This window comes from Lygodium microphyllum, chromosome 16 (genome assembly GCF_053477565.2).
Source record: "Lygodium microphyllum isolate KBCC chromosome 16, Lygodium_microphyllum_v1.1.10, whole genome shotgun sequence".
In the NCBI taxonomy this organism is placed as follows: Eukaryota; Viridiplantae; Streptophyta; class Polypodiopsida; order Schizaeales; family Lygodiaceae; genus Lygodium; species Lygodium microphyllum.
In genome coordinates this window covers 134,086,905-134,114,456 of record NC_141150.1, presented here as the reverse complement: position 1 = coordinate 134,114,456, position 27,552 = coordinate 134,086,905, and the positions used below count along the sequence as shown (strand labels likewise).

The following is a 27,552-nucleotide window of genomic DNA, read 5'->3' as shown; positions in this document are numbered from 1 at the left end:
CAGAGGTGGGAGGGTTGGTCGCCTCTTCTTTGGGGGGAAAAACCACCAATGGCAAGAACTCATAAGATGTGAAAGTAAGTCAAAACAAGGGTGACACCACTTCCTTTGATGGAACCAAAGAAATACGACCCCTTTGACAACAAATTCCTAAGACAAATAGGTTTTGCACACACTACTATAGATCAAGCCATGTGGACAAGGAGTGTCGTACTAAGGCCCATGGTCTTCCTCCTAGATAACCATCGTAGACTGTTGCAATTGCCTCCACTTTGATTGGCCAGTCCCATAGGGCTACGCCTCCCACTACTGCACCATCTTCACTATCTATCCTAGTGACTACTAGATATGTGGCACACAGATAGTCTCGACAGTCTATCTTCTTCACTACTCCTGAAGGATTGACTGATTGGTCTGCTAGTGGCTCACTTATTGCACTTTATGCATTCATTCCTAGGGTATCTACTACACCTTCTAGGACCAGTTCCCCACCTCATCGTGTACGTGATGGTGGCCATGTTGAGCTAAGAAATGTCATTAGCCACTTAAACAACCCCAAAACAACTTATTTAATGCCTATTTTAGGCTTATTTTACTTAAAACCCTAAAATGGGGTGAGATCCAAGAGAGTTAAGTAGGGGACTCTCAAACTTTCTACAAACAAGCAATCTGTCCTCCACTCTTCCCAATCTTATTTTTGCAAATTTTAGGTCTTTTAGCTTGACGTCCACACCTCGGGCGCAAAGGACATCACGGTTTGAGCTAGCCATTGTTGTTTACAATAGTTTGGTGCATATTTCCAACCTTCCATCCACTCTTCGGAGTTGATTTCAACGGGTTGACTACTACTACTGGTTTTCTGTGCTATCGCCAACTTGCCACATCATCAATCAACCTACCTATGCTATATAGAGTTGCCGCCTACACAAATTTCTCTCTCTTAAGCTATCATCCTCTCCTATAGGTTGTTGCCTATGTTTGGTAGTTTTCTCTCCTTGCATGTGTCACCCAACCTAAACATGCTACGTTTTGCTATTTTCTCTCTTCACCTGCGTTTTTAGTCTTTCTCTATCCTACACTACTGTCAGCACATCAGATCCAGCCTTCCTTGGCTACATTTGCTGATGTTTGGCATTCGGCGGCTACCTTGAAACATTTTGAGATCCATTCAAAGTACGACACACTCTCCCTACCCCAATCCTCGAGATATAGGAGTTTGTGGTACATTATTCACTCTCTACATCATGTGTTTGCTGCATGAGCATTGTATATTCAACAATCATTCATTTCATTACATTTGTATTCATTGTCTCTAAGTTACCCTAACCCTAACTGTATTTGGTGTTATCAATTTGTGCTTTGTCATACAATTAGCATTGTATTTTTTTGTTTAGAGCATCTTGTCACATGGTATCACAGCCAAGTTCTCTTTGAGAAACATTGGACTTGATTCGAGAGCTCACCTGCTGTCACAGAAGCAAGAACAACAAAAGGTTTGAATGACTTTGAACACCGACACACCGCTCTAGACTCCACAACCAAGCATGTTAAGAAACGAGTAGGAGTGGGCCTCCCAACTTGCCCCTCCTAGATCTAGGATGGGTGGAGAAACTTTGGACTACCATGCAGTCCATCTATCGTACAAGATTTCAACTGCTAAGTATGATCTCATCCTTATGCATCATGCTCAGCAGAAAATTGAAGGGAAGCTTGAGTTTCGTCCTTTAGATTCGGTGCACAGAACTATTGACCATACAGGTATGATGGAATCTCCATTTCAGATTGGCCATCCTCAAGTAGAAACTAGCACGGATTACACACCACTTCCTTCTTATTTCTTTTCTCTAGTGCCAAGCATGCACAATCTTGTTTCTAATTCTGTGGTATCTGATTCTTTTATTCCTCATGGTTTCGGAGATCCTCTTGAAGAATATGTAGTACATAACATTTTTTGGTTTGGAAGTAATGAGAAAGATAGATATTTCTTTGAAAACTCTAGACAAGGTAAGAAAAAGAAGCAAGAACTTGTAAATATCCATTCTCTTCCTTTTCCTTCAAATAATTTTGTTTCTCATGGTCATACTGAAGTAGGTACATCTCATTTTGTTGCATTTACTGGACAAAAGGAACCAATGATGTTTCATATTCACCCATCACAAATCCATTTGGGCTCCCACCCATCCCTCCCTCATCTTCTGCTACACATTCCTTTTAGCCTCCATTAAGTGCACCCATGTTTCCACCACACACCACACCAGGGGGTTCTCCATTAGACACAAGCTTAGGACTCCTTTCTCCTATTCAAGTGGTGTAACAGTGATGGGAGATCTCCCATACACACACTTTCGATTTTTTCCCCTCTACGACATTCTTCAAGTGTGGACCATTTGATACCATAGTTTGCATCTATGGATTTACCTAGTGGACCACTTGGTCATTCTGGTGTGCCCCAACCGACTTTAAGACAAGGCTACCATGTCCCAATGCCTCCACCTCCACCTTTGGCACCTTATGGAAACACTTTTGTTCCAATGCCGCCGCAACAATCTGCACTCATTGAACATCAACAGCCTATTTTTGTCTATCCTATTTCTTATCCCCCTCCTTGTCCTCCAATATCCACCACCACATCACACTTATTGTAATGAAAGCAATCAACCATGGAATGAAATCTAACTGAAATTGAAAATTAACTAAGCTACAACAAAGAATTAACAAATCTATTGCACCAAGACATCCTCATCATGTATTAATGGTTGGAGATTCAAGAATACATGACGGCCATGGCTGAGTGCTTCATAGGCTAGAAAGAAGCTAACTCCAAGAAAATGGTAAAGCCAAGATTATTGAATGATCCAAAAAGATGTCTTGCCTTTGGCCTCTAGTCCCTTTTATTCTAACCCTCTTCCAAACTTAAGGGCTGTTCACACATGTACATATAGGCTAAAGCTAAATTTACAAAGGCTGGAATTAATCCAAGGTGCAAATATTAATGTTGTATTTTTCCTTCATGACAAACCATCCCTTCCTGAAGATGGTTTTGTCCTCAAAACCAAGAAGTAAGGGCCTATATCCAAGTCAAGAATAATAGTAATCATGCCCATTCATCTTCCAAATGATAAGAAAGCACTGTCCATGAAAAGAAGACCTTTTGCATACCAAACTGTGAGAAAACTGGCTGCTGTCCAAACAGGGCTGATTCACTAAAACTGCCATAACTTTTGATATATTGGTCCAAATATGGCGTACGAGGTGTGGAAACGAAGTATACACTCCCAAGCATCACCCCATAACATCAGAATCAAATTTTGATGAAGTCAGGACAGTTTTATTGTCTGCAAAAATTTCATACAGCAAGCTGTCTCTGCACAGTCACTACATACTGCATCATATATCATCCTGTAATAGCCAAGGAAAGTTACTGACATAAGTGGATGGTTGCCAAGAAGACTCTTCAATGGGCAAATTCTTCCACTTAATAAGATACTCAATGAGAATACGATTTCTGAGAACTTTCTCTCTCTTTCCAATAATGCTTTCAGGTTCATATATGATCAGTCCTGCCTCATCCAATGGTGGTAACTCTTCCAATACTTGTACATCGGGCCCAACATACTTCTTCAGCTGTGAAATATGGAATACATCATGTATTCTAGTGGAGGATGGTAGCTGAAGTTTATAAGCAAGCTCTCCAATTTTGTCTAGAATCAAATATGGTCCATAAAACCTATGAGCAAGCTTGTTATTCCCACCCTTTAGTGAAGCATAATGCGTATTGGGCACTTTGAGAAATACCCAATCTCCAACCTTGAAGTCTAAATGTCTTCTTTTCTCATCAGCATAGACCTTCATTACGTCTTGTGCTTTCCTTATGCTGTCCTTGCATTGCCTCATGAGCAACTCCATTCTTTCCAACTCTTCCTTTGCTTGTGGGTTGATGTCTTCATGAAATAAAACTGATGGAAGTTGAACTTTATACCCATAAAGTGCTTCAAACGGAGACATCCCAATGCTCATGTGATGCGTGTTATTATAGCAAAATTCAGCAAGGTGGATCCAACGATCCCATGAAGCTTGTGTGTCATGACAATAGTGCCTAAGGTACACTTCCACCCAATGATTTACTCTCTCCGTTTGCCCATCAGTCTGAGGGTGATAGGCCGTGCTAGGAGTGAGGAAAGCACCCATAGAGGAGAATAGACTTTTCCAAAATTTTCCCATAAACTTCGAATCACGGTCTGATACTATTCTCATAGGCATACCATGTAGTTTGAACACACCTTCCATAAATTGCTTGGCGACTTGTCTTGCTGAATATTGGACTTTAGTTGGGATAAAGTGGGCTGATTTGGTCAATCTATCAACTACCACATAGATACTATTCCATCCATGACTGGTAGTAGGCAATCCCGTTATGAAGTCCATGGAAATATCTGTCCATTTGCCCGTAGGTATAGGTAAAGGCTGAAGTAAGCCAGCTGGTAATAGAGTGGAATCCTTATTTTGCTGACACTCCAAGCATTGAGATACATACTCTTTAACATCTTTCCATAAACCTTTCCAATAAAAACTTTGATGAACTCTATCAAACGTCTTGAAAAGGCCCAAGTGACCAGCCATTGGCGAATGAATGCATCTCTTGAAGCACCTTCAGCTTGAATTTACTGCTGGGAATCAAGTACACTTTACCTTTAAACCATAAGAGGCCATTATGCACTTTAAAATTTGGAAATTCAGCATCACACCCTTGCTGTAATTTCTGTAAAATATGGGCAGCATGCTCATCAAGCACATATTCCTCTTGAATGTCTTCAATCCACTCCTTATAGATGGTGGACACAGTAGATAGACTGCATGCCCACATTCTTGATAACACATCAGCCACCACATTATCCTTGCCAGCCATGTATGATATTTCAAAATCATATGATTGCAAAGTAGCCAACCATCTCTTTTGCTTGGGAGAAAGATTGGGCTGCGAGAGAAAATATCTCAAGACCCTATGATCGCTTTTGACTTTGAAGTGTGTCCCATAGAGGTAGTGGTGCCATTTCTTGATTGCATGTAAAATAGCAAGCATCTCCTGCTCATAAACATGCATCTCTCTCTCTTTGTCATCAAATTTTCTGCTCTCAAATGCAATGACACCATGCTCCTATACCAAAACTGCTCCCAAACCTCTACCACTGGCATCTGCATAAATGGTAAAAGTCTTGGAGAAATCAGGGCAAACTAGTATGGGTGCTGAAACAAGCAATTGCTTCAGCTCATTAAAGCTCTTGTCCGCGATCTCATCCCAAAAGAAGGCCTCCTTTTTCAGTCGATCGGTAAGAGGAGCTGCAATATGAGCATAGTTTTTCATAAACCGTCGGTAAAAGGATGACAAACCAAGGAACCCTCTTAATGAAGTGGCATTGGTTGGTGTAGGCCATTCTTTGACGCACTGAACCTTCTTAGGATCCACTTTGGTTCCATCTTCTCCCACTATATGACCCAAGTACTCCACTTCCTTTGTCATAAAAGAGCATTTAGTGGCCTTGGCAAACAGTTTGTGTATCCTCAATATGTCAAAGACCTCTTTTACATGCTGCAAATGGTCTTCTTTATTCTTGCTATAGATCAAAATGTCATCAAAGAATACCAAAACTGTTTTAAAGAGCAATGGCTGAAGTATCTTATTCATGAGAGACTGGAATGTGGCTGGAGCATTTGACAACCCAAAAGGCATAACCATAAACTGATAAAGGCCCCTCTCCGTCCTGAAGGCTGTTTTGAATTCATCCCCTTCCTTCATGCGTATTTGATGATATCCCGATCTCAAGTCAATTTTTGAAAACACATTGGCATCCTTCAATTCATCTAAGAGATCATCTATTCTAGGTATGGGATACCTATTCTTGATAGTGACCTTGTTGAGATCGTGGTAATCAATGCACATTCGAAAGGAGCCATCTTTCTTCTTCACAAGAAGGACTGGAGAAGCAAAAGGTGATTGGCTTGCCTTAATGAGACCCATTTCCAAAAGCTCTTTGACTTGGCGTTCTACCTCTTCTCTTTCCACTTTGGAGAGGCGATATGGTGGTTTGTTGATGGGCTTTGTATTGGGCAGCAAGTCAATGGGATGATCCACTTCTCTTTTGGGAGGAAGAGAGGTAGGTGGCTGGAAAATATCATCATATTCTTTCAGCAAATTACAAAGACATGGGTCCATATTGTTGGTAGGAGAAGAGGGCTGATCCTCTTCAATCTTGGAAAGAAGAATGGTGAACATACATGCCTTTGCATTTATCTCTTTCTTAACCTTCTTGGGACTGATCATCTCCATTCTTTTCTTTTCAGCTCCATGTAGTGTTACTTGTTGTCCACACCATTTAAACTCCATTTCCATGTTGTTGAGATCCATGGTAAATCTGCCCAAAGATTTCAGCCAGTTGCAGCCAAGTATTATATCAATGGGACCCATTTCTAATGCAATTAGACTCACTGATGTAGTGCACAATGGAGAAAAAGTGATAGGTACATTTGGACAGCATTGATTGCTCATCTCAAAATTTCCATTTGCCACTTGGATTTTGAGTGACGTAGGCATTTCATGCGTATTCAATTTCAGCCCATTGAGTGAATTAGCATTAATGAAGCTATGTGTACTTCCCGTATCTATGAGTATATGAGCGGTCCTTCCCTTGATTTGACCTTTAAGGCGTAGGGTATTATCCCCTCTTGAACCACTCCATGCATCACTTGATATGGCACATAGCGATGGATGTAAATCAGTCCATGAATCATCCAAATAATGACCACCCGGGTCGAAAGGAAACCCATCCATCGGATCATAGAACTCTTCATGGCCATTCTCTTCATTTTCATGCGCCTCTTCTTGAGTTGTTGTGACATCAAGCTGAGCCAAGCTTCCTTCAATAGATTCACCATCGGAATCATCCTCGATGATCATGCTAATCTTCATATTTTTGGCCTTGCATTTGGACTTATGATCGGGTGACCATTTCTCTCCACATTTGTAGCATAGACCTTTAGCATACATATCTTTGAGCTTATCATTCGATACATGTTTGCCTTGAGTAGAGACTGAAGTTTTGGCATTTATATCAGTCCTCTTTCCATCAAATCTATTTTCAGCATTAGGTCTGAAATTACTGCTTTGTTTTGACCCAAACACAGTAGGAAAAGTGGGTATCTTGCTGTAGGTATTGCTGTAAGTATTTGATGGCTTCCCAATATGCTGAAAATCAGTTTTAGCATGCCCATAATGGCCTGATGTCCTTGAGAACTGCGTAGGCTGAAAAGAATGCCTTGTTTTTGGCTGAAAACCCTTGTATTTCTGCCCATAACGTTCAGCCAATTGAATGGCAGCTTGTAGGGATGTAGGATTCATGGCTCCAACTTCAGAAGAAAGAATAGGTTCCAAACCAAATATGTATTTATTCAACTTGGCACTATCGGAGACCCCATGAACATACATCGAGAGGTTCAAAAACTGATTTGAGTACTCTCTAACCGAGAGACCACGTTGCTCAAGAGCATACCACTTTTTCTCTAACCGCTCTTTTTCAATAGGGGAAACAAAGACTTCAATCATAGCATTTTTCAATGCATCCCAAGACAAGAAGTCATGTCCCATCCTCGCCATATATCTCCACCAAGTGTGAGCATAGCCTTCTAGATGAAGGGCTGCGAATTTTACTTTGGCATTCTCGGGCCTTGGGTAAAGAGAAAAATACATCTCTAACTTGTCAAACCACTCCTTCAACTCCATCGGTGAAGGATTCTCTCCCTTGAAGTTTGAGATAATTATTTTCTCCTTGTACTCTCTCTCGTATTGAGGAGGTTGTCCATTAGGGTGCTGCTGCCCACTATGGTTTTGTGGCCCAAAAGAATTGCCAAAAGGTCCTTGCCTAGGATATTCATTATTTCCATGCCCTTGTGCATAAGGAGTTTGCTGTCCATAATGCATACCATGACTTTGTGGCTGGAAACAATGTCCTTGAGGATGAAAGTATGTGTTGCTCACATTGGGAGGTTGTCCATGCATCGGTGAATTGAAAGGTGGTTGCTGCCCATTATTTTGCTGATTCCAACCATGATTTGACATGGGACTTGGCCTATTGGCCTGCACTTGAGGAGAGAAATTATGTTGTGGCTGTCCAAAAGCATTTGGGGCTGAATTCACATGTCCATGTGGCTGCCCAATAAGAGTTTGGGGTTGAATTAATATGGACTTGCTCATAACCACCAACATTTGCTTGAGGGTAAAATTGCTTGTAGAAAGAGTTGCACCCATGGATGTCTTCATCATGCTTTGAGTTTGTTTGCACTCTTTCTTGAAGATCCTGCCCATGTGGCTGAAAGTGACCCTTTTGTTGATGGAATTGTGGCTGAAGTGAAGTGGGATGAGCAAAATCCTTAGCTTTAGATGATTCTCCAACTTCAAATTGACCTACCACCTTAGGAGTAAGTGGTTTAGGTGGTTCTTCAGCCCTATGCGGGTGTGGGATATTAAGACCAGCTGTAGGCAACATTTTCTCACCAAGAAGTGCTACAAGCTTGTCAATACCCAACCTCATACCCTCGAAACCTGATTTCATATCCTTTATGTCATTTGACAATTGCTGAAAACTGTTTGAATTCATTGAGATATGAGACGTCTCTATGGGTTGATTGGTAGGGGAGTGAGTGGAGCTTGCATCGACCTCATCGTTCTCATAATGCATTTGATAAATGGCATCTTGAGAAGTGTCATGATGTTCACCCCTTTCCTGTTGATGTTCATCCCTATCCTGCTGATATTCCTTCAATTCTTCATTGATAGTATCCAAAACAGGGTCTCTCTTCTTATTTCTAGTCATGGGTTGATTTCTGTCCTGAATTTCTATAGTAGAAAAACTTGATTATCTTTACTTCTAGAGCTCCAAATTACGAGGTCTCTGGCTCTGTTCAAAGCTTGAAGAGCCCTCTATCCAATGATCTATCAAATGCAGAAAATGGATGAGTACATAAATTTCTGTAAGGGATTTTCTGTTGCTGTCTGAAAATTTCTGCAGGCAGTGAATACCCTGTTCTAGTCAATTAATGGCTTGTACCATCAATACCCAGCATGTACCAACTTCATAACCTTGTAGGAGAGTCTCATACGTCTGCCCATACTGAAAATGACCTCAGTAACCAGTAAAATGGCTGTCTGACTCAAAGTAGACTGCAATCTTTAATGAGGGTATGTATACATACTCTGTTCCAATCTTTCAGACTGAACCATAGTATCTTTACCATAGGATGTATACATTTTATTGTAGCCATATGTCTTCATACATTTGCCATACCATACATTTGCCAATATCACAAGAACTCACTGTCCATAACTCATGCTGTAGGCTGATTTCAAATGCCTTTGAGATTTGTACCTGCACCTAAACTTGAAAATACGTGGGATCCGAGACCCGAGGGGTTTGCAAAGTTCCCTCTCGGGCCGGGTTGCGCTCCCCTTCAGGGTCCTCGTTGGTAGGGGAGGGTCACCTCACTATTGTCCTACCGACTCGCCCGGCATCCACTTTTTCCTCGTGGGCAAGTACATGGCAAGTGAATTCTAGCTCTAAAAATCAGTATGATATGCATGGAATAGGAAGGAAATACAATTGCCTTTCATTTGCCCTTTTTCATGATATGCAAGATTGAAATTGAAAAGGCTGAAATGTAAATGAGAAGTGGAGAGGTATTTACCTCAGCAGTGACTCACTGCTTACAAAGTTTTTCTCACTTACCAATTGGGTAATGATTTTCTTATGATCAAGAGGCAAAATAGGCAATCAATTTCATGTCAGGGTTAGGCAATAAAAGATTGAGTAATGAAGCTCAAGAAATTACTGATTTCAATGAATGGAAGTAGATGGGTAATGCTCATTCATTATGGAAGAGTTTGAGACATTTAGAGATAGCCATTCCAGTAAATTGAAGAGGTTTAGTAAAGACAATGACTGAGATAACCTATAGGCTTCATGTAATGCATTAGGCTATGAATGAAAGCTTCATTTAATCCTCTTATTTCTCTTCAGCAATTGGAAATGAGATCAGCAACAATTGGATGTAAAGAGAAATTAAGAGTGATTAGAGTACCTCATTTGATTGATTGGAGAAGAGCATTGTTGATGGAATGACCTTCAATCCATAATGCTTGACATAGGTGGGCTGAGCTTGATAATCCAACTAAAATCAGTCCAAGAGATCTTCAATATTCAAGGATAATCCCTTCCTTGATAAGCTTTAGCTCCATTAATCCCATGAAAGCTCCATGACTCCATAAATGCTCCAAATGTGGATTGATGAAGACCAATTACCTTCTCTACTTGAAATAGGTTGCAATAGGTATTAGAGAGGGCTTCAATGTGTCCAAGAGATCCCGAAATTTGAGAGGGAATGCCAAAATTTAATGGCATAAAAGCTTCAGGCTATCCATTGAACACCTAGACCTCCATTGGCTTCAATCACTTCAATGTCGGTCCAATGTTGATGGATTCTTGAGGGGGAATGGTTGAGGAAGCTTCAGAGATGCTTTGCCCACAAAAGCCCCATGAATTGCTTTAAAAATTTCAGGAATCTTTAATGCTGTCCCAAACTGTTACACATAGAGTTTGCAATCTCCATATCCAAGCTCCAACAAAGCTTCAAGCTTCAAGATCGGTCAATGTTGGTACTAGGATGTATGTAGAGGCTTCAGGGAGTATAATAGAACAAAAACCCTTTGATCTTGATGAAGAAATCTGAAAAAAAATTGAGTGCTGTCCAGAACTGTCATAAAACTCCATAACCAGGGTTTTGAAGAAGAGGGAACACTCCAAACTGATAAGGATCTTGAAGAAATTGGTGAGATATCTCTTGTCCAAGGTTGGAAGATCAATAGCAATGCATCAAGAAGGTCATCAATCTGAATTTCTCATGCAGTATAGGAGTATGTTCAGATGGCGCAAACAGCGTGAGTGCATACTCACGTCCTGGAAATCAGCAATGGTGCTAAGTAGCTACATAAGCTACTCCTCTTGAAGCTCTTGAGGCAGGGGAAGAGGTCATCCAACCCATTCTCATGATAGAAGTGAGAAGGAGAAGATCTAATGTGGTCTTGGCCATGGATTCTTGTGGAAAGCTTGAAGAAATGAGGAAAGGGAAGAAGAAACCCTTCCTTCTCAAAAGTAACCATAGTTAAAATGTCCTGTAACCATTTGTTTGTACACTTACCCCAAATTTTGGCTCAATCTTGATCATGTCCTGCTATTTTGGCTGGAGCCTTCCATTTCTTCCCTTGGTAATGCCAAGAATCACCATCTTCATCCTTGTTTGTAGCAGACCTTCACATATAACTCCGGTTTGAAATCTTCATGTCCTGTCAAGTCCTGTCACTCAAATTCCTAACTATGGTTTGCTCTCTCTAGCCTAGGAAACTGAATCTAGTACTTGAAAATGACTTCTGCAAGGATCTAAGCTACTGCTCTGATACCAATGTAATGAAAGAAATCAACCATGGAATGAAATCTAACTGAAATTGAAAATTAACTAAGCTACAACAAAGAATTAACAAATCTATTGCACCAAGACATCCTCATCATGTATTAATGGTTGGAGATTCAAGAATACATGACGGCCATGGCTGAGTGCTTCATAGGCTAGAAAGAAGCTAACTCCAAGAAAATGGTAAAGCCAAGATTATTGAATGATCCAAAAAGATGTCTTGCCTTTGGCCTCTAGTCCCTTTTATTCTAACCCTCTTCCAAACTTAAGGGCTGTTCACACATGTACATATAGGCTAAAGCTAAATTTACAAAGGCTGGAATTAATCCAAGGTGCAAATATTAATGTTGTATTTTTCCTTCATGACACTTATCCACCTCCACTAACACCTCATGGTTCTAGCTCCTCATCTACCAAGAACTCATTCAATGACAAGACTCATTTCAACGGGTCTAACTATACCACTTGGTCTAATTTGATGAGGCATATCCTAGACTCCCATAACCTACGGAATCTTTGCAAGGTTTGGAATCCCAACTCAATCTTGCACTTGTTTCATACGAGATCGTTCGCTCATGGAAGGCTTATAATGTCTCTGCTATAGTTGAGCTGATGCAAGGCTTACTACCAGAGTTTATTTCTCAGCTTCAACATTTTGACTTAGTCTCAGAGCATTGGGCACACTTGACTGACCACTATGCGGCTCAACCGTCGCATTAATCTTGACCATGAGTTTCAAATTTTCACCATTAATGATAAGGATGACCTTAAGGTCAAGTTCTATGAGTATCAGAGATTCCTCATTGATTTCTCTACGACAGCGGCTCTTAAGTCCCTCGATGACTAGGTCACACTGTTCGTAGTAAACAAGCTTCCAAGTAAATACTTTAACTTTGTGCAGCAGGTCATCTCACAGACCATTATGCCCACATTCTATGAATTTGAGTGTCACCTCTTGGGTTATGCTAGACTGTTTGATTAGTTTCATGGGGCATCTCCTGTAGCACAGACCCTTGTTGCCGCTTCTCAGAAGGGGAGGGGTAAGAAACCTCAAAATTCCACTCAGATCTCATCTAGTGAGACCCAAGAGAAAAGTCAATCCTCTCTTAAATTAGGGTGGTAGAATGTACCTAAGAAGAAACATTGTTAGAAGGCTGACCATTTTGATGATGAGTGTCGATCAAAGGTAAGAGGCACATAACCAAAATCAAAGTCTCATACCCCTACACCCCAGCAAGGTAGCCCCTAGCAAGGGAAGCAGAGTGATGGCAACCAATCTTAGGGGCCATGGAAAGCTCAGTCTCACGCTCTCACTGGTAAACCATCACAGTGAACAACATTCTCAATGCCATAGGGCTTGTCAGACTGGTCTGCAGAAGCCCACATCATCTCTTTAGAGACATTAGATACGAACCTCATCCATATATGTAAGTTTCCTTCTGAGAAGACAATTGGAGAGACCCACTTGTCACAGTAGAGCACTTCTGCTCCTACTTGGATTGTGAACAGTGAAGCTACACATCACATGACCCCTACACAGATGACATTTTTCTCACTAGACATCATGTAGCTGTGGGAGAGTCATAATAGGGAACGACTCCTTGGCCGAGATTCAAGCTTATGGTTGCATCAGTTTTGCCATTGATGCGGGCCAAGATCTCACTATGCTGGATGACTTTTATCATGTCCCCCAGCTTGGGGTGAACTTATTGTCTGTTCAGCAACTTTGTTAGTTGGGGTGAGAAATCTTCTTTACATCGACTGTAGTCAAAGTCACTCTGCTAACAAGACTGGTTTAGTCATTGCTCGCGATAAGGCATAGCCTAATGGCCTCCATCACCTGTCGCACTTCCTTTTACTGTGTTGCCGACAATCGAGAACTCAAAGTTCCATCGCTTCCAAGATTTAGCCACTACATGTGAGCCTTTGAGCACTGAGTATCTCTGGCATTACCGCTTAGGACATATTGGATACAACTCTCTTTATGAGTTGTCGCATCGCGAGATGGTTGATGGCATTTCCCACCTAAAACTATCTCAAGAGATCTGTTAAGCATATCAACTAGGTAAGCAGCACCGTACCCCATTCCCACAATAATCCACTCATAGAGCTAAGGCTCCATTGAGATTGATTCATGTTGATCTTTGTGGCCCGATGCCCACTACCAGCTTAAATGGAACACTTTGCTTCTTTTTTATAATGGATGATTTCTCTCGATACATGTGGGTGTACTTTCTCAAGCACAAGTTTGATGCTTTCACCTATTTCAATGCTTGGGTGCTGCTGGTTCATAACCAAACTGGACATTGTGTAGGTACCATGAGGAGTGATAGTGGTGGCAAGTTTATCTCCCACGAGTCTTTTGAGTTTCTTCAGAAGCATGGCATTTCTTGCCAACTCACCTCTACCAAATTCCCTTCCCTAGGATGGAGTCATAGAGCATAGGAATCGAACAGTCTTGAACATGGCATGCTCTATGCTATTTGTAGCATAGCTTCCTGATCATCTATGGGTTGAGGCTGTTAGCACTGCACTACACATCCTCAACCAATGCCCAACCGTGACAGTCCCTCGATGGACTCCCTATGAGGCATTCTTTGGCGAGACGTCTATTATTTCCCACTTCAAAGTCTTCGAAAGTCATGCACACATGTACATGCATGACGATAAGGTAGAAAATCTCACTCCTCAAGCTAATCAGTTGATCTTTGTGGGTTATTCTTCCTAATCAAAATCTTATCATTTGTTTGATCCTCAAGCAAACAAGGTGATCGTTAGGAGGAAGGTCATCTTTGATGAGGGGGACATAGTGCAATCTTATGCACCACACTCCGAGTCCTTACCTTAGTCCACATCATCAAACATTATGCCTTCTGAGTCAGGTCTACTACTTCGAAGCCCCCTCCTTGAGACCTATTACCTCGTTGGTATCAATAGACTATACAGAATTCAAGGATCCTTCCACCAGATTACTCTTCAAAGGGCCCTAGAAGATCTGCTCGACTTGTCCCTCATGCTCCATATGCTTTAGTCTTCATGGCTGATTACATTGCACATTCTGAGCTGGACATTTGGCAGGAGGCTCCCTAGGACCCTCTGTGGTGTGAGGCCATGGAGAAGGAACTAGATAGTATTGCCCGGAATGAGACTTGGACCTTGGTGGATCATCCTAGTCACAATAAGGTTATTGGGACGAAGTTGATTTTTAGGACCAAGCTAAAGGTTGATGAGACTCTAACAAGTATAAGGCTCACCTTGCAGTGCAAGGTTTTTGTCAAAAGCAAGGCATTGATTATGAGGAGACCTTCGCACCCACTGCTCGGATGACATCTTTCCGTTTGCTAGTTGCACTTAATGCTCACCACGATTGGCCGCTATTCCAGATGGATGTCAAGAGTGTTGAGAAATGACAATTGATGTATGCTCCAAGAAGAGCTGTCCTAAATCCCATATGCACAATGAGGAGAGTGGAACAATCCAATTTCTATAAAGCATTATACTTGACTATCACTTTCATATGGAATGAATACAATGTCATGATGCTTTGTACTTTTAGTTAAGTGTCTTGTATTTGCAGTCCTACACAAAATTGTGTTTATGAGTCCAAGCTGCCATCTTGGAACCTAATTCAATTGTGTAACAGTTTGTCTCTACTTGTCTATGTCATCATGAGTTTGGTCTTCATCTTCCACCTGCCATAGCATCTGCCATGCTCTAGATCTACGACTTGTGTCATGGCATCAGATCCCATCGGGCATGGCATGACTCCCTTCTCTACTCTCTTAGTCCATCTTAACCTCAAGTTAGCTCAATGAGCTCATCTCTCAACTCATCTCTACTTGCTCCACCTTGGCAGCCATAGTCAGGTCTGCATGTAGCTTCTTTAAAGCTTCTATAACTTTCTCTACATGGCATATCTCTCCAAGCTCCCTTCTGAAGATTTATTCCTTGACTCCCAAGGCTTCTTTGCATCACATAAGAACTTGGTGTTGCCCTATCTACTACTCAACATTGTCCTTTCTCTCAAATTTTGTCATGTGTGGCCTCCATAGCCAGCCAGTATCTAGTCACTTTGGAGCCCCTGGATCTCACACTACAAGCCATTATTCATCATGATTCCTTCTAGGGGAATCTTCTCTGACTTTAGGTACCTTTGTGGTACATCACGTCTCGACATTGATGCTGCTTTAGCCCAACATTATTGAACTTCGCCATTGCTGTCTAAAATTGCGCCTGCCTACGTTTATTTAATCTGCATGTGACGAGCTACATTGATCAAGACGTTGATCATGAAGATTTTATAGAGCATAAAGAGAGCTTCATTTCCATAAAAAAAGTTTTCAAAATGATCCACTATCAGCGAAAAACCAAGCATGGGTCAAAACCCTAATCCAGGAAGCCATAGCCAAGATTACTTAAAGCTTCCATTTTCTTCATTTTCTCACTCCTCTTGGCACACTCAAGCTCCTACCACTCTGAACTGAGGAATCACTCAGTGTTTAGCAAATATTTCATCGACCAATCATCAAACTTTGGAAGATTTGGAGAAATCAAAGCTCAACAAGACAACATCATTGCTACTACAAATCTGTTAGCTCTTCAATTTCAGTCAAGTAGAGTTCCTACCATTCAAGATTTGCTACAACACTCAGTCTTCCAGCAAATATTTAATTGATTTAACATCAAGTAGGGGTTTCAAACTAAAGGGGTAACATCAACCGTCAAGCAATAAGAATCATCATCTTCAAAACCATAGTATCTTTTGATACTACATAGTGGGATCTGACATTGCCCCCTCACTTGTGCTTGATAGCATGTTCAAGAAGTAACTCACCTTCTGATTCATGCTCCAAAGATTATTCTTAGTTTGTGTGATGATTTAAAGTCACATTGATAAAATCCAGTGTAAATCTCAATCTTCTTGTAAAAGGATAGACACTGTCCAAGAGTTTCTCATGGTAAGACCTCCTAGTAAGATGACTGAAGTGAAATAAATAGCAAAGTTTAATGGTGAAGGCTTTCATGCCTGGAAGGAGAAGACCATGTACCACCTTATGTGGAAAGACTTGTGGGACTTGTTTGAAGATGAGGAAGAAGATGTAGATGACAAGAAAGAAGATACTGCAGAAGACCAGCCTAAAACAAAGGCATGGAAGAAGATGAACAACAAAGCTCTAGGTATTATTGCTTGGGGTCTATCAGATGATGTATTACATCACATCTTCGACATTAGGGATGCAAAGAAGGCATGGGAAGAACTTGACAATATCTTTGGTACACAAGCAAAGAACTCAAATGTAAAATTACCTATGTAGTTTTATAAGTTGGATGTAAAAGACAGTTCATCTATGATTGTACACATCAATAAGTTCAAGAGCCTTAAAACTCAGCTAGCAACTCTTAAAAAAAACATTGATGACGATGAGGCAATAGCAATGCCACTTGCCAATGTTAATCATGAACCATATGAGAACCTTGTTTCAACACTAAGTAATGTTCCCAGTCTCTCACTCAAAGATATTGAGCACTCATTGCTTGATGGAAAAAGAAAATTTAAAAGAAAAGATGTAAAAGAGACCATCTCAAGGGAAAAACTCTTATACACCAAAGGAGGAGCTACTGGACCTAAGGGAAGAGGTCGAGTATTCAACACTGACAACAAAAGTCGAATGACATGTCATTATTGTGGTAAGATTGGCCATATTGCCAGTGAATGTTTTTACAAGAGAAGAGCACAATAGATGCAGAATAACCACCACCAAAACCAATTCATGAATAAAGAAGAAGAATAAGAAGAAGAAGAAGATGCTTCCGCAACTATCAACAACTCTGACAGATTGTTCTAAGGAATTTGTTCCCATAGTGGATCTACTTATGTAACAAAACCTACCAAGTGGTAAAGTTTCAAGCCTTAACTTGACTAGGCTACCAAAGAGCTAGTCTCCTCGTCCATGTTTACATGCAGGGGGGGCAAAAGCCAGCAAGGGTAGGAACTCGTCATTTGAGGGGGGATGTTGAGAAATGACAAATGATGTATGATCCCAGGAAGAGCTGTCCTGAATCCCATATGCACAATGAGGAGAGTGAAAAACCCAATTTCTATAAAGAATTGTACTTGACTATCACTTTCATATGGAATGAATACAATGTCATGATGCTTTGTACTTCCAGTTAAGTGTATTGTCTTTGTTAGTCCTACACAAGATTGTGTTTATGAGTCCAAGCTACCATCTTGGAACCTAGTTTACTTGTGTAACAATTTGTCTCTACTTATCTATGTCATCATGAGTTTGGTCTTCATCTTCCACCCGCCAAGGCATCTACCATGCTCTAGATCTGTGACTTGTGTCAAAGAGCACCATTCTAAATGGTTGTCTAGAGAAGGAAGTCTATCTGGAGCAACCACCCAAGTTTCCTTCTACAAACCGTTTGGATAAGGTATTTTGTTTGTGGAAAGCTCTTTATGGGTTGAAGCAATCTTTCAGATCTTAGTTCCAAAGGATGGACGAGTTCTTACAAAATCATGGATACCATTCTACCCCCTATGATTCAAATCTCTACATACGCACTACATGCACGGGGGTCAGCTACATCTTGTTGTATGTAGATGATTTACTTATCATTAGCTCTGATTCTACTGCCATAGCGAAAATTAAGGCCAAGCTTTGTTCTACCTTTGAGATGGCTAACCTTGGTCTGTTATTTTATTTCTTGGGAATGGAGGTAATTCATTCTGGGAGAAGTATTTGTGTCTCACAACAGAAGTTTGCCCTTTAGGTAGTGGAACAATATTACACAAATTAGACACGGCTTGTGGCCACACCTCTTGATCCCACTATTCATCTATTGAAGGATACCCTAGGTCAACCCTTCAATGCACACACCTATCGATTTGTTGTAGGGAAGCTTGTTTGGTTGATTCATACTAGGTTAGACTTAGCATACTCAATTAGTGTACTTAGTATTTTTCAGCACTTAGGATGCTACATTTGATTACTTGTCTTCATGTGTTGAGATATTTGCGATGTACTTTTCATTATGAATTGACTTATGGACATTACTTATGCTTGTAAGGTTACATCAATTCTGACTAGATGGGAGATCATGACACCCGGCATTCCCATGGCGGTTATCTCTTTTCCTTGGGCATAGATCCCATTTCTTGGTCAAGCTGTAAATAGGAGATGGTGGCAGCTTCCACAGTGGAGGATGAGTACAGGACTCTCTTTGATGGTACCATTAAGGCCATCTACTTAAGGAGTTGATGGATGTGCTTCAGGTCCCCTGTGATTCTCATATAGTTATCTACTACAACAGCCAGAGTGCCATTGCCCTTGCAAACAACCTGGCATCACACCTCAGACGTGGCATGTGGGAGTCCAATTCCACTTCACTAGAGAGTAGGTTGAGCCAGGCACTATTCGCCTAGAGTTTGTGCCTTCAAGTGATAATTTTTCACACATTTTGACCAAAGCGATCAATTGATTGATCCTACAGTACATTCTACCTCGGACCACCCTCCTCTACTTCTTCATCTTAACAAGGAGAGGGTGCTTCTCTCTTGCTTCTCCCTCCAATTTGAGAGGAGGTGGTTTTTCCTCTCGATCAGTGTGACAGCGATAACATTTGCAGTTTAGCTTTAGACATCTCAACCATTTATTATTTGTATTATACTTAAGGACATTTGTAGCTTCATCTGCACTATCAAGATGACATGATTGTAAAAGGACACTAGGACAAGTGAACAATTCCCATGCGAGGACATTGTCCAATGGCACCCTTACATCGCATTTTTCATGCACATGAAATCTTGCATACTTCTTTGCATTACCCCATACATTTGCATTCTATTCATGTAAACGTGCATATATGCACATTTATCCCTTTTCAACCTTTCATGAGTGATCGCCTTTGGATCCACCGTATTCATGGGAGAACTTTCAGCTATAAAGGATTACCAAATGGAACATGCTCAGATGGCTTGCCATTTGCGGTTATGCAAATCAATTGCGTTGCACATATGGCAGTTCTCCCCGACAGTTTTCCCATGCTTGCTTGTTTGCCTTGCTTGTCTTGCTAAGCTCACCATCATCCTTTTTGCCTCCCCACATACTCCCCATATGATTGGCACACACACACACACTTCCATTATCCTCAGGCACTTATCCTAATAAAGTGTGGGATAGGTTTGCTTGTTTTTTTAGGTATTGTATTTGTTCCCTATTTGATACTTAATGGATCGTCGCCCCTCCATTACTTATGTATTTCAAAAAAGAAAAACAAAACAAAAACATAAGCCCTTTGTTGATTCCATCTGCCTTTGCAGGACTTGGTAGGCCCTTGGGCCAATCGATGTGCACCCTTGGTCTAATGCTATAGTCTCTCTAGGGTGATCACTTGGGCTCCCTTGGTAAGATAACCATCACCTTTGTAGTCTTGGTAGGCCATTGGGCAGACGACGTGCATCCTTTGTTCGATGCCCTAGTGGTTGCTTTGGTGTGGGACACCTTAGGGTACACAAAACTTTAGGTTGGCCCACTTTTCTAGACCAATTTTGAATCAATAAGGAGGTGTTGAGCTAAGAAATGTCATTAGCTACCTAGACAGCCCCAAAACAGCTTATTTAATACCTATTTTAGGCTTATTTTAATTAAAACCCTAAATGGAGGACAGTCTAAGAGAGTTAAGTGGGGACTCTCAAACTTTCTATAAATAGACACTCTATCCTCTACTCTTCCCAATCTTGTTTTTGCAAATTTTAAGTCTTTTAGCTTGCTGCCCATACCCTGAATGTAGAGGACATCGCGGTCCATGCTGTCCGTTACTATCTACAACAATCTGGTGCATGTTTTCAACCTTCCAACATTTGCTATCTAGAGCTATCGCCTGTACAATTTTTTCTCTCCTCAGCTATTGCCTTTTCTTGTAGGCTGTTGCCCAACTTTGCTAGATGTGTTTGGCAATTTTCTCTCCTTGCAACTGTTGCCCAGCCTGAATGGATTGTTTTTGTAGTTTTCTCTCTTCTCACTTGTGTTTTTAGTCTTTCGCTCCCTTGTGCTACCATCTGTATCAAATCCAATCTTCCTTGGCTGCATTTGCTGGTATTCGATATCCAAGGGCTGCCTTGCTCCATTTCAGGATCCATTCAGAGTACGACACACTCTCCAGCTTATTGCCCCTTTCCTAATCGTCAAGATATTAGAGTTTGTAGTATAGTCTTCACTCTGCATAGTGTGTTTGGGGCATAAGCATTATATATTTGACAGTCATTCATTTCATTATTATCTATGTTCATTGTCTGTGAGTTACCCTAACCCTAACTATGTTCTGTGTTATCAGTTTGTGCTTTGTCATAGGATTGGTTTTGTGTTTTAGTATTTAGAGTATCTCATCATAGGCCACACACTTAGCCTTTCCCTTTTCAGCATTCTCTCATCTCTGACTAGTGATTATTGCACTTGGGGTCCCTCTTCCGTGATCGTCACTCTCCTACATTTCATAGCTCTACCCTTAGGCATCATGTACACTCTTACATTCATTTACGGCATTCATTTTTGCATTTTGTGTTTAGGGTTTGAGTTTTGCTTGTCTCTATTTGAGTCTTTTTGTTTCAAACTTGGTCGTAAATGCCGTGTTTCCTCAATACAAACCCTAGCATATCTTCATAGGTTTCTCTTCTATATTGGTCCTTGCGATTCTCAGTGTTCAAATATCCTTTCTAGCAGCAGTATACTCCTTCAACAGTCCTTGCCATTCCTCAGCTTTTAGAGCCTATCTAGGTTCCTCTTCACTCTCTCTTCCGTAGTAGCAATCTTCAGATACAATTTGACCAGTTAGAGATGGCAGCAGTCTTAATGGGATAGGTTGTGATTATCACATTTCCTGCATGTTCGAGCACTTTTATGGTCAGATAAGAGCTTTTAGGCCTCAAATGAGGCCATTTTATCACCTTCGGCATTTTATGGTTATTTAAGATTTTTATCAGAGAGTGGACAAGGGAATTAATAGGGAGAAGCACTTTGAAGGCTCAGAAATCAGGCTCCGATTTTTGAATTGAATCAGATTAGACATATTCTAAATCAGTGGGCTATTTTACCCTGAAATGCGAAAAGGTCATCCAGCAGGTCGTGCACGTGAAAGTGTGAGGTAACAGCAGCAGCCAGACATGTCAATGTGTAAAACTGATCAATGGCGTCAACTATATATCATATTATTTCTCAGAATTGGAGGTAACCAGTATGGCATCCCGGAAATGTGTCTTAACATTTGAAATCTGAAAACCAGCGGTCATGTTCAGGTCACGTTAGGCCAAAATCTATGCAAGCTATCAAAAAATGTCACATGTGCGGACTCGTGACTTGAATGCATAGATGATAGGTCCATGACTTCCGACTTCCTGCAACCTTTCGAAGCATGAATGCTCATTGTATCTTCCAACATTTTGTCAGAATTTGAGCTTTTGCTTTCCATGAATAGAAAACAAAATTTACTGAACATCGCTTTCTGGTATGCAATCGCGATAGATTATGTTTTTTTAAAAACCCACTTATTACCTTTTTGGAAAAAGTTTGGTAGGTACCTTGTAACATTTTCATGAGCTTGTTTTCTGAGAGTACTTCAACTTGGGCTAGAAACATAGCATTCACAGGCTTGTGATCAGAGAGTGTTGAGGGAGTACGCCCATAAGAAAGAATTTTGAGGCCTTTACTAGACCAAAGAATACGATCACACCTGGCAATAATTAAAAATGTACTTTCAAGAGTGGCAAGGCAGTAAGGTACAGGCATGCGCATGTTAAATTTGATAAGTGAGAGAGAGGTCATGGGGAATCAGAATCGGGATATGTTGTAGCTTCATTATTTCTACATGACACAATGGATTAATATGCAGTTAGAATATGATTCTCTACTTTCACATAATATGAGCAGTAGCCTGTAGGAATCAGGACTGGCTTACCAAGCAGGTGTCCTTGAGTTCTCGCCAGTAGTTGTGTACTTGTCTGAATCGATCTCAAATTTGTAGGTTGGCCCAAAGCAAATAGGCCCTTCAAACCATCCCTCGAATGTTTTTCCTCGGTGAATTTCCTTTTTGAGCTGCACCACAAGGATGGTAAGAGTTATGTTGAGATTTCTTGAGAACTTCAATTATAAAATTTCATGACTTACATTTTTATACTGCATCTAGACCTCTTGAAATTGAGGTTGCTCATATAATGCATATGTACGTGCAGCAGCAAGGACCATGTTACAAACTCAAAAGAGTTGTGAAAGCCATCACTCATCATGCCGTTACCTGATCACTTTGAAGTAGTGTTTGCCATTTCCTTTGCGTAACAAGCATTCGAGCCTCTGCATCAGACAAGTTTATCCGGTAATTCAAGTCGCCCAGCATGATCACATGTCTGTCAGCATTCAAATGCATTACAAAGAGTTTGACAGCACGACCTGTTGTTTAAAAAACATATATTATCAGTAAAGTATATAAGACTTACTCATGCTCCCCTATTGTTTTGGGTAAGATTTCATTATGCTCCTTTGAAGAAGAGAAGCGTGTGCGCTTAAGTATTTCGAGCACGTCTACATTCCGGCGCAGCTGATCCCCTTCTTTTCCCCCATGGGATAAATGCGTGCAAATGAAGCAAAAGGCTGTCTGGTAAAGAATCAAACTTACTGACACAGCACCCTGTGAAAATAAAAGAAAACCTTTCAATTTTTTGTGAGTGGCTGTAAATTGATCAGGTCTATATTAGCTTATTTGCCCATGCAGTACCAGTCCTTTGGTAGGCATGCCAATCAAAAATCTGCAGTATTTGATAAAGTAATGCTTAGATGTGCTTTCACTGGTATTCTTCACACAATCTTATCAAATGTTCATCATCTAATGTGATGAATCACAAACATAAATAAGAATCAAGTGGTACCTTGTTTCCAAGGTAGCCCATAAGGCCAATTCCAACTGTAGAAACTCGAATGCTTCTTATATGCTGCCTGAACTTTCTCCTCAGCCATACTGATACATGAATGCCCACCATCTGCTTGCTTGCCACCCTCACATACTCCTCAACTTTTTGCTTCTTTCGGCTCCGCTCAAGCAATATTGTGGGGTATAGCTTAGACCTGAAATGTTCGACTTCTGTTTCCTGCTGCATCACCCAAATGTATCGGAAGTAGTAAGGCAAGACTAGGTCAGACAAAACACGTAGTTGCAGGCATGATAAAGCATTTCTTTTTTCGAAACAAAGGCAAACAACCTCAAGCTAAGTGACAATCCCAAGCTCAGCAGCATATCTTATAACTAGAAAAACTAACATGTGTCCTTACATACTTCGACACATTTGGTATCTAGTGCTCCATGAAGCTGAACCCCTTGAGGTGTAGCTCTGGCATCACCATTTTGAGGGTTTGCAAGCTTTGTGAACCGATTTGCTGGTTGAGACTCTGTTCTGTCTATGGACCGGTGCAGCCCTAGTTGTTCTCCATTGCTGTAAACTTGATTCAATTGTTGCTTACTGTTGGTCACATGAGACTGCACTGATGAAGAACCTTGAGAGCTAGAGTGTTGCAAGGTTGATAAATTGTCCATGGAATGTTCTTCCTCGTCTCGAACGGGATTCCTCAAAGCATTGCTGCGATGCCTCAAGGGCGAGACTTCTGGTGAGCTGAGCACTGAACTGTTGCAGGGTGAGCAAGGAGTGGTTCGGCATATTTTGGAAGTTTGTGCATGAACTGGGTTTCGTGCTTTGCTCAATGTCTGGCGTATCAAGCTCTCCCATTTGGCAGTCGGGCGTGTGTCCTCGGCACCCAGTACATTGCCCGCATTCAAAGGGACTACCTCTTGAAACCTGCATTAAAAATTGTAAGCAATAATATGTTGGCCATGAGGAAAGCAGTATTACAGATTCATAGTCTCAAGAGCGAAGTTGCAATCCAACAAGCTCACTTGACTATTATAGTACGTATAAGAAATGGCATGAATTAATTATCCACATCAACAAAAACAGCTTCCACATGATGCTTCCATGTTGTTATACTGTGAGTGGGAATCCGGCATACCCTATAACATAAATATCTGCTGGATTTTCAATTTTAAGCCAATCATCCAACGACAAATTAGAAGGTGGGAATTTCCCAGCTACATTCCATGTGCCCACAGCTAATCTGTCAATCATTGAGTGCAAATGATCAGCTTAACAAAGAATGGTGAATTGAGAGTTTGTGTGAAGATGAATTCCACTGCATCGGATGCGTATTGGCTGACCTGAGTTCTTGTGTTTGAGTCCAATGCAATCGAAGGATTTCCGACAGTCCTCGTTCTAAGGGTTTCCCAGAAGCTTCTCTATGATCATAAGATATCTCAGGCGATGCTGCAAATTATGCCGTAATCAGAGCTGAGCTTCTAAAAAGTTTTTCGATTTGAGCTGGCCTAATACATGTTCGATCAACTGTATACGTTTAAGCTGCTTTATTCTGAAATCAAGGAAGTGATCAAGTTTCAAACATTTCCCAAAGCTTAATCGATAGAGTGTCAAGTTTATTAGTTCCTTAATCAAGTGAGTTTAAGTCTTGCTTGCTAATCAACGCTAGCAGGACGATTAATTTCCTCTAAATTATGAGTCAGTGATCAAAACCTACTGACTAAGATTGAAAAATCAAAGCTCATCTCCATGAGATGACGACTTCTGATTAAAGCTGACCGACTAAGATTGAATAATCAAGGTCACGACTCACACTATAAGCAACTATAGAGACTTACAGTCGCAGCTGTTCTCGAATCTCGACGTTAAGGAGTCTGTCGTACTAGAATCGGAATCTTCTTCCAGCTCATCTGCACTAAAATCCTCTCGGTTGAAGGAGACACACTTGATCACTCTAAGCTTGTCAGGCCACAGGATCTGCCCAATCTGTCACAAATTAATGAAATATCTCCCGAAATTAATATGTGTGTGTGCCACGCACAGACGCACGCACTAACACATACACACACACATAGAACTTAGAAGCTTTTGCCTCCTTTTCTTATCTCAGAACATAACACGTCTACAATAAAGTCACACGTCTAGAGCGCACAGATTACTATCCCATATGTTTCGAACGATAAGGCAGTACTCTCTACCTGTGCCAGTTTCTTGTTTCGGATCTTCCTCATTCTCTCTCTCTATCTCTCTCTCTCTCTCTCTCTCTCTCGCGGGCGCGCGTTGCACTGCAATCAATTATCGATATGATATTGATTAGCACCCTAAAGGCGCACCGCTAATTTAGAGTGAATCCCGAGCTGGTGCCACTACATAAGACGGGTACGACGAACTTTGTAATGGCTACAGTAGAAGACAGATGCAAACGATGGTTTGCAGCAGCAGGCTAGCCATATAAAGGGTTGTGAGATACACGGTTGTAAGCTGTATGCGTTCAAATGGGAGAAGAATGGGATGGAAAAACAGAGGAAGGAGGTAGGGGGGATACGTGTATTGCGTGGCGGGTGATGGAGTGAGGAGGACGTTGGAGGATGGAGTATGTAAGAGAAAGTTTGAAAGTTGTGTCGATCAAACTACAGAAACATGCTTTTACACCTAAAATGCATGTAAGAGAGGCTGTAAGGAAATTGCATGGCGCCGGCCTCAGCCTTTCGTGAACTGAGAAAAGGTAAGCGCGCGCGCGCAGGAGAGAGAGAGAGAGAGAGAGAGAGATGGAAACGAGTAATTTTACGCGGGACGGGGGGGCGGGGCCCAGTAACTCTCCTTTGACGACCGGACAAGGATTTGGAGTCTATCCATTCTTTCACATTGGAAAGCTTAAAGGGTTTTACACGGGCATACTTCCCCTTTTCCCACGGTTTTAAATGTGTTTCTTCTTCTCAACTTTGCACATTGAAGGAAAGTTACTAAAGGCGGTGCAAAAATCTCCCATTACCACGATAAGGGGTCCAATTTTGAAACCGGTGTTAAAAGGCAAACACTTTGGGACTAGTGATGTGTGATAAAAAAAAGAGGAACATGTTGAGAATCTTGGTTAGGTGTTAGTAGTTACTCATTGATTTGAAAAAAAGTGTTACATTACTTGTTCTCAAGTGTACTCTTACATCCCATAATTATATTTTTAAATTATATAAAATATATTTATAATAACAAATTCAATATTAGACTTGTTCAATTCCTCTTGATATCCCTTACATGCTTATATATTCAAATCTCAAAAACATTGCAAAATGTGAAAATCCCCCCCTGAAAAAATACATCTTTTTCCTTAGGTGTTCTATAGTTGGCCCCCTTACCCTACTATCTCGCATCCATTGTAGTACCATTTGCGTGCAAAAAGAGACTCTTTCTAACAAGTGCCAAGTGTTCAGAAAAAAATTACTGACATGCAAAGAATGCTAGGTCAATTGTACCCCACATATTAGACTTGGGGACATTAGGATTCTCTTTTCTCTTTTGTCTCCCCCCTAACTCTATCCATTTATATCCCATCTCTTTAGCACCTTTTTTCTCTTGCAATTCTTTCACCCCCCCCCCCCTCTCTCTCTCTCTCTCCCACCTTTTGTGTGTGTGTGTGAAGTTCATCACTACCACAAGCCCTTGCCCACTCATTCCTCTCGTATCCACTCACTTTCTGCCTCCACACCCACCCACCCTTGATGTGCATGCCTCATGCTTATGCACTCATTGATTTCATGGCTGCCCACCCTTGTTACTCCTACCCATCATGTAACACGACTAGTCATCATAATTTAATAAAAATCAACACAATTTTCAAAAGAGAGATGTAAGTAGAAGACAAAAAAAAGAGAAACCTGCATTTTAGTTTGAAGGAAACAAAGGAACAATAGATAACACAATCAAAAATTACACTTCGATGCGGAGCTCGAACCTCTCGACCACCCCCAAGTTGATTTCATGTACATGAAAAGAATCATAATCTCACTCTCACTCACAATCTTGATCGCAATCACATTCACAGTTTCAATCTCAAATTTTAGAATATGAAGATAATGAATATGACTATTCATTTAGCTTTTTCTACCAAAACGGCTTTACATGTCCAAAATAGG

General features: G+C 41.0%; 1 protein-coding gene across 10 annotated transcripts in view; it reads right to left on the bottom strand.

The window, feature by feature from the left end:
* Nucleotides 1–26,916, bottom strand: part of LOC148023463 (type I inositol polyphosphate 5-phosphatase 2-like) — a 65,019-nt gene extending 38,103 nt beyond the window's left edge. For 3 of the 10 annotated variants that reach the window (XM_087696435.1, XM_087696434.1, XM_087696436.1), the window contains exons 1-10: nt 25,621–26,086; nt 25,261–25,408; nt 24,766–24,871; nt 24,561–24,665; nt 23,833–24,349; nt 23,429–23,650; nt 23,000–23,190; nt 22,801–22,909; nt 22,465–22,601; nt 22,088–22,239 (exon numbers count right to left, since the gene is read on the bottom strand). In XM_087696435.1, the coding sequence (XP_087552561.1) occupies nt 22,088–22,239; nt 22,465–22,601; nt 22,801–22,909; nt 23,000–23,190; nt 23,429–23,650; nt 23,833–24,349; nt 24,561–24,665; nt 24,766–24,871; nt 25,261–25,408; nt 25,621–25,653 (1,720 nt within the window). In that variant the 5' untranslated portion in view covers nt 25,654–26,086. Of the gene's footprint in view, nt 1–11,308; nt 11,384–19,878; nt 21,782–22,087; nt 22,240–22,464; nt 22,602–22,800; nt 22,910–22,999; nt 23,191–23,428; nt 23,651–23,832; nt 24,350–24,560; nt 24,666–24,765; nt 24,872–25,260; nt 25,409–25,620; nt 26,087–26,775 lie in introns of those variants that run through there. The other 7 variants (XM_087696433.1, XM_087696437.1, XM_087696431.1 and 4 more) reach the window with 7 other exon arrangements.
* Between the last annotated feature and the right edge of the window lie 636 nt (nt 26,917–27,552).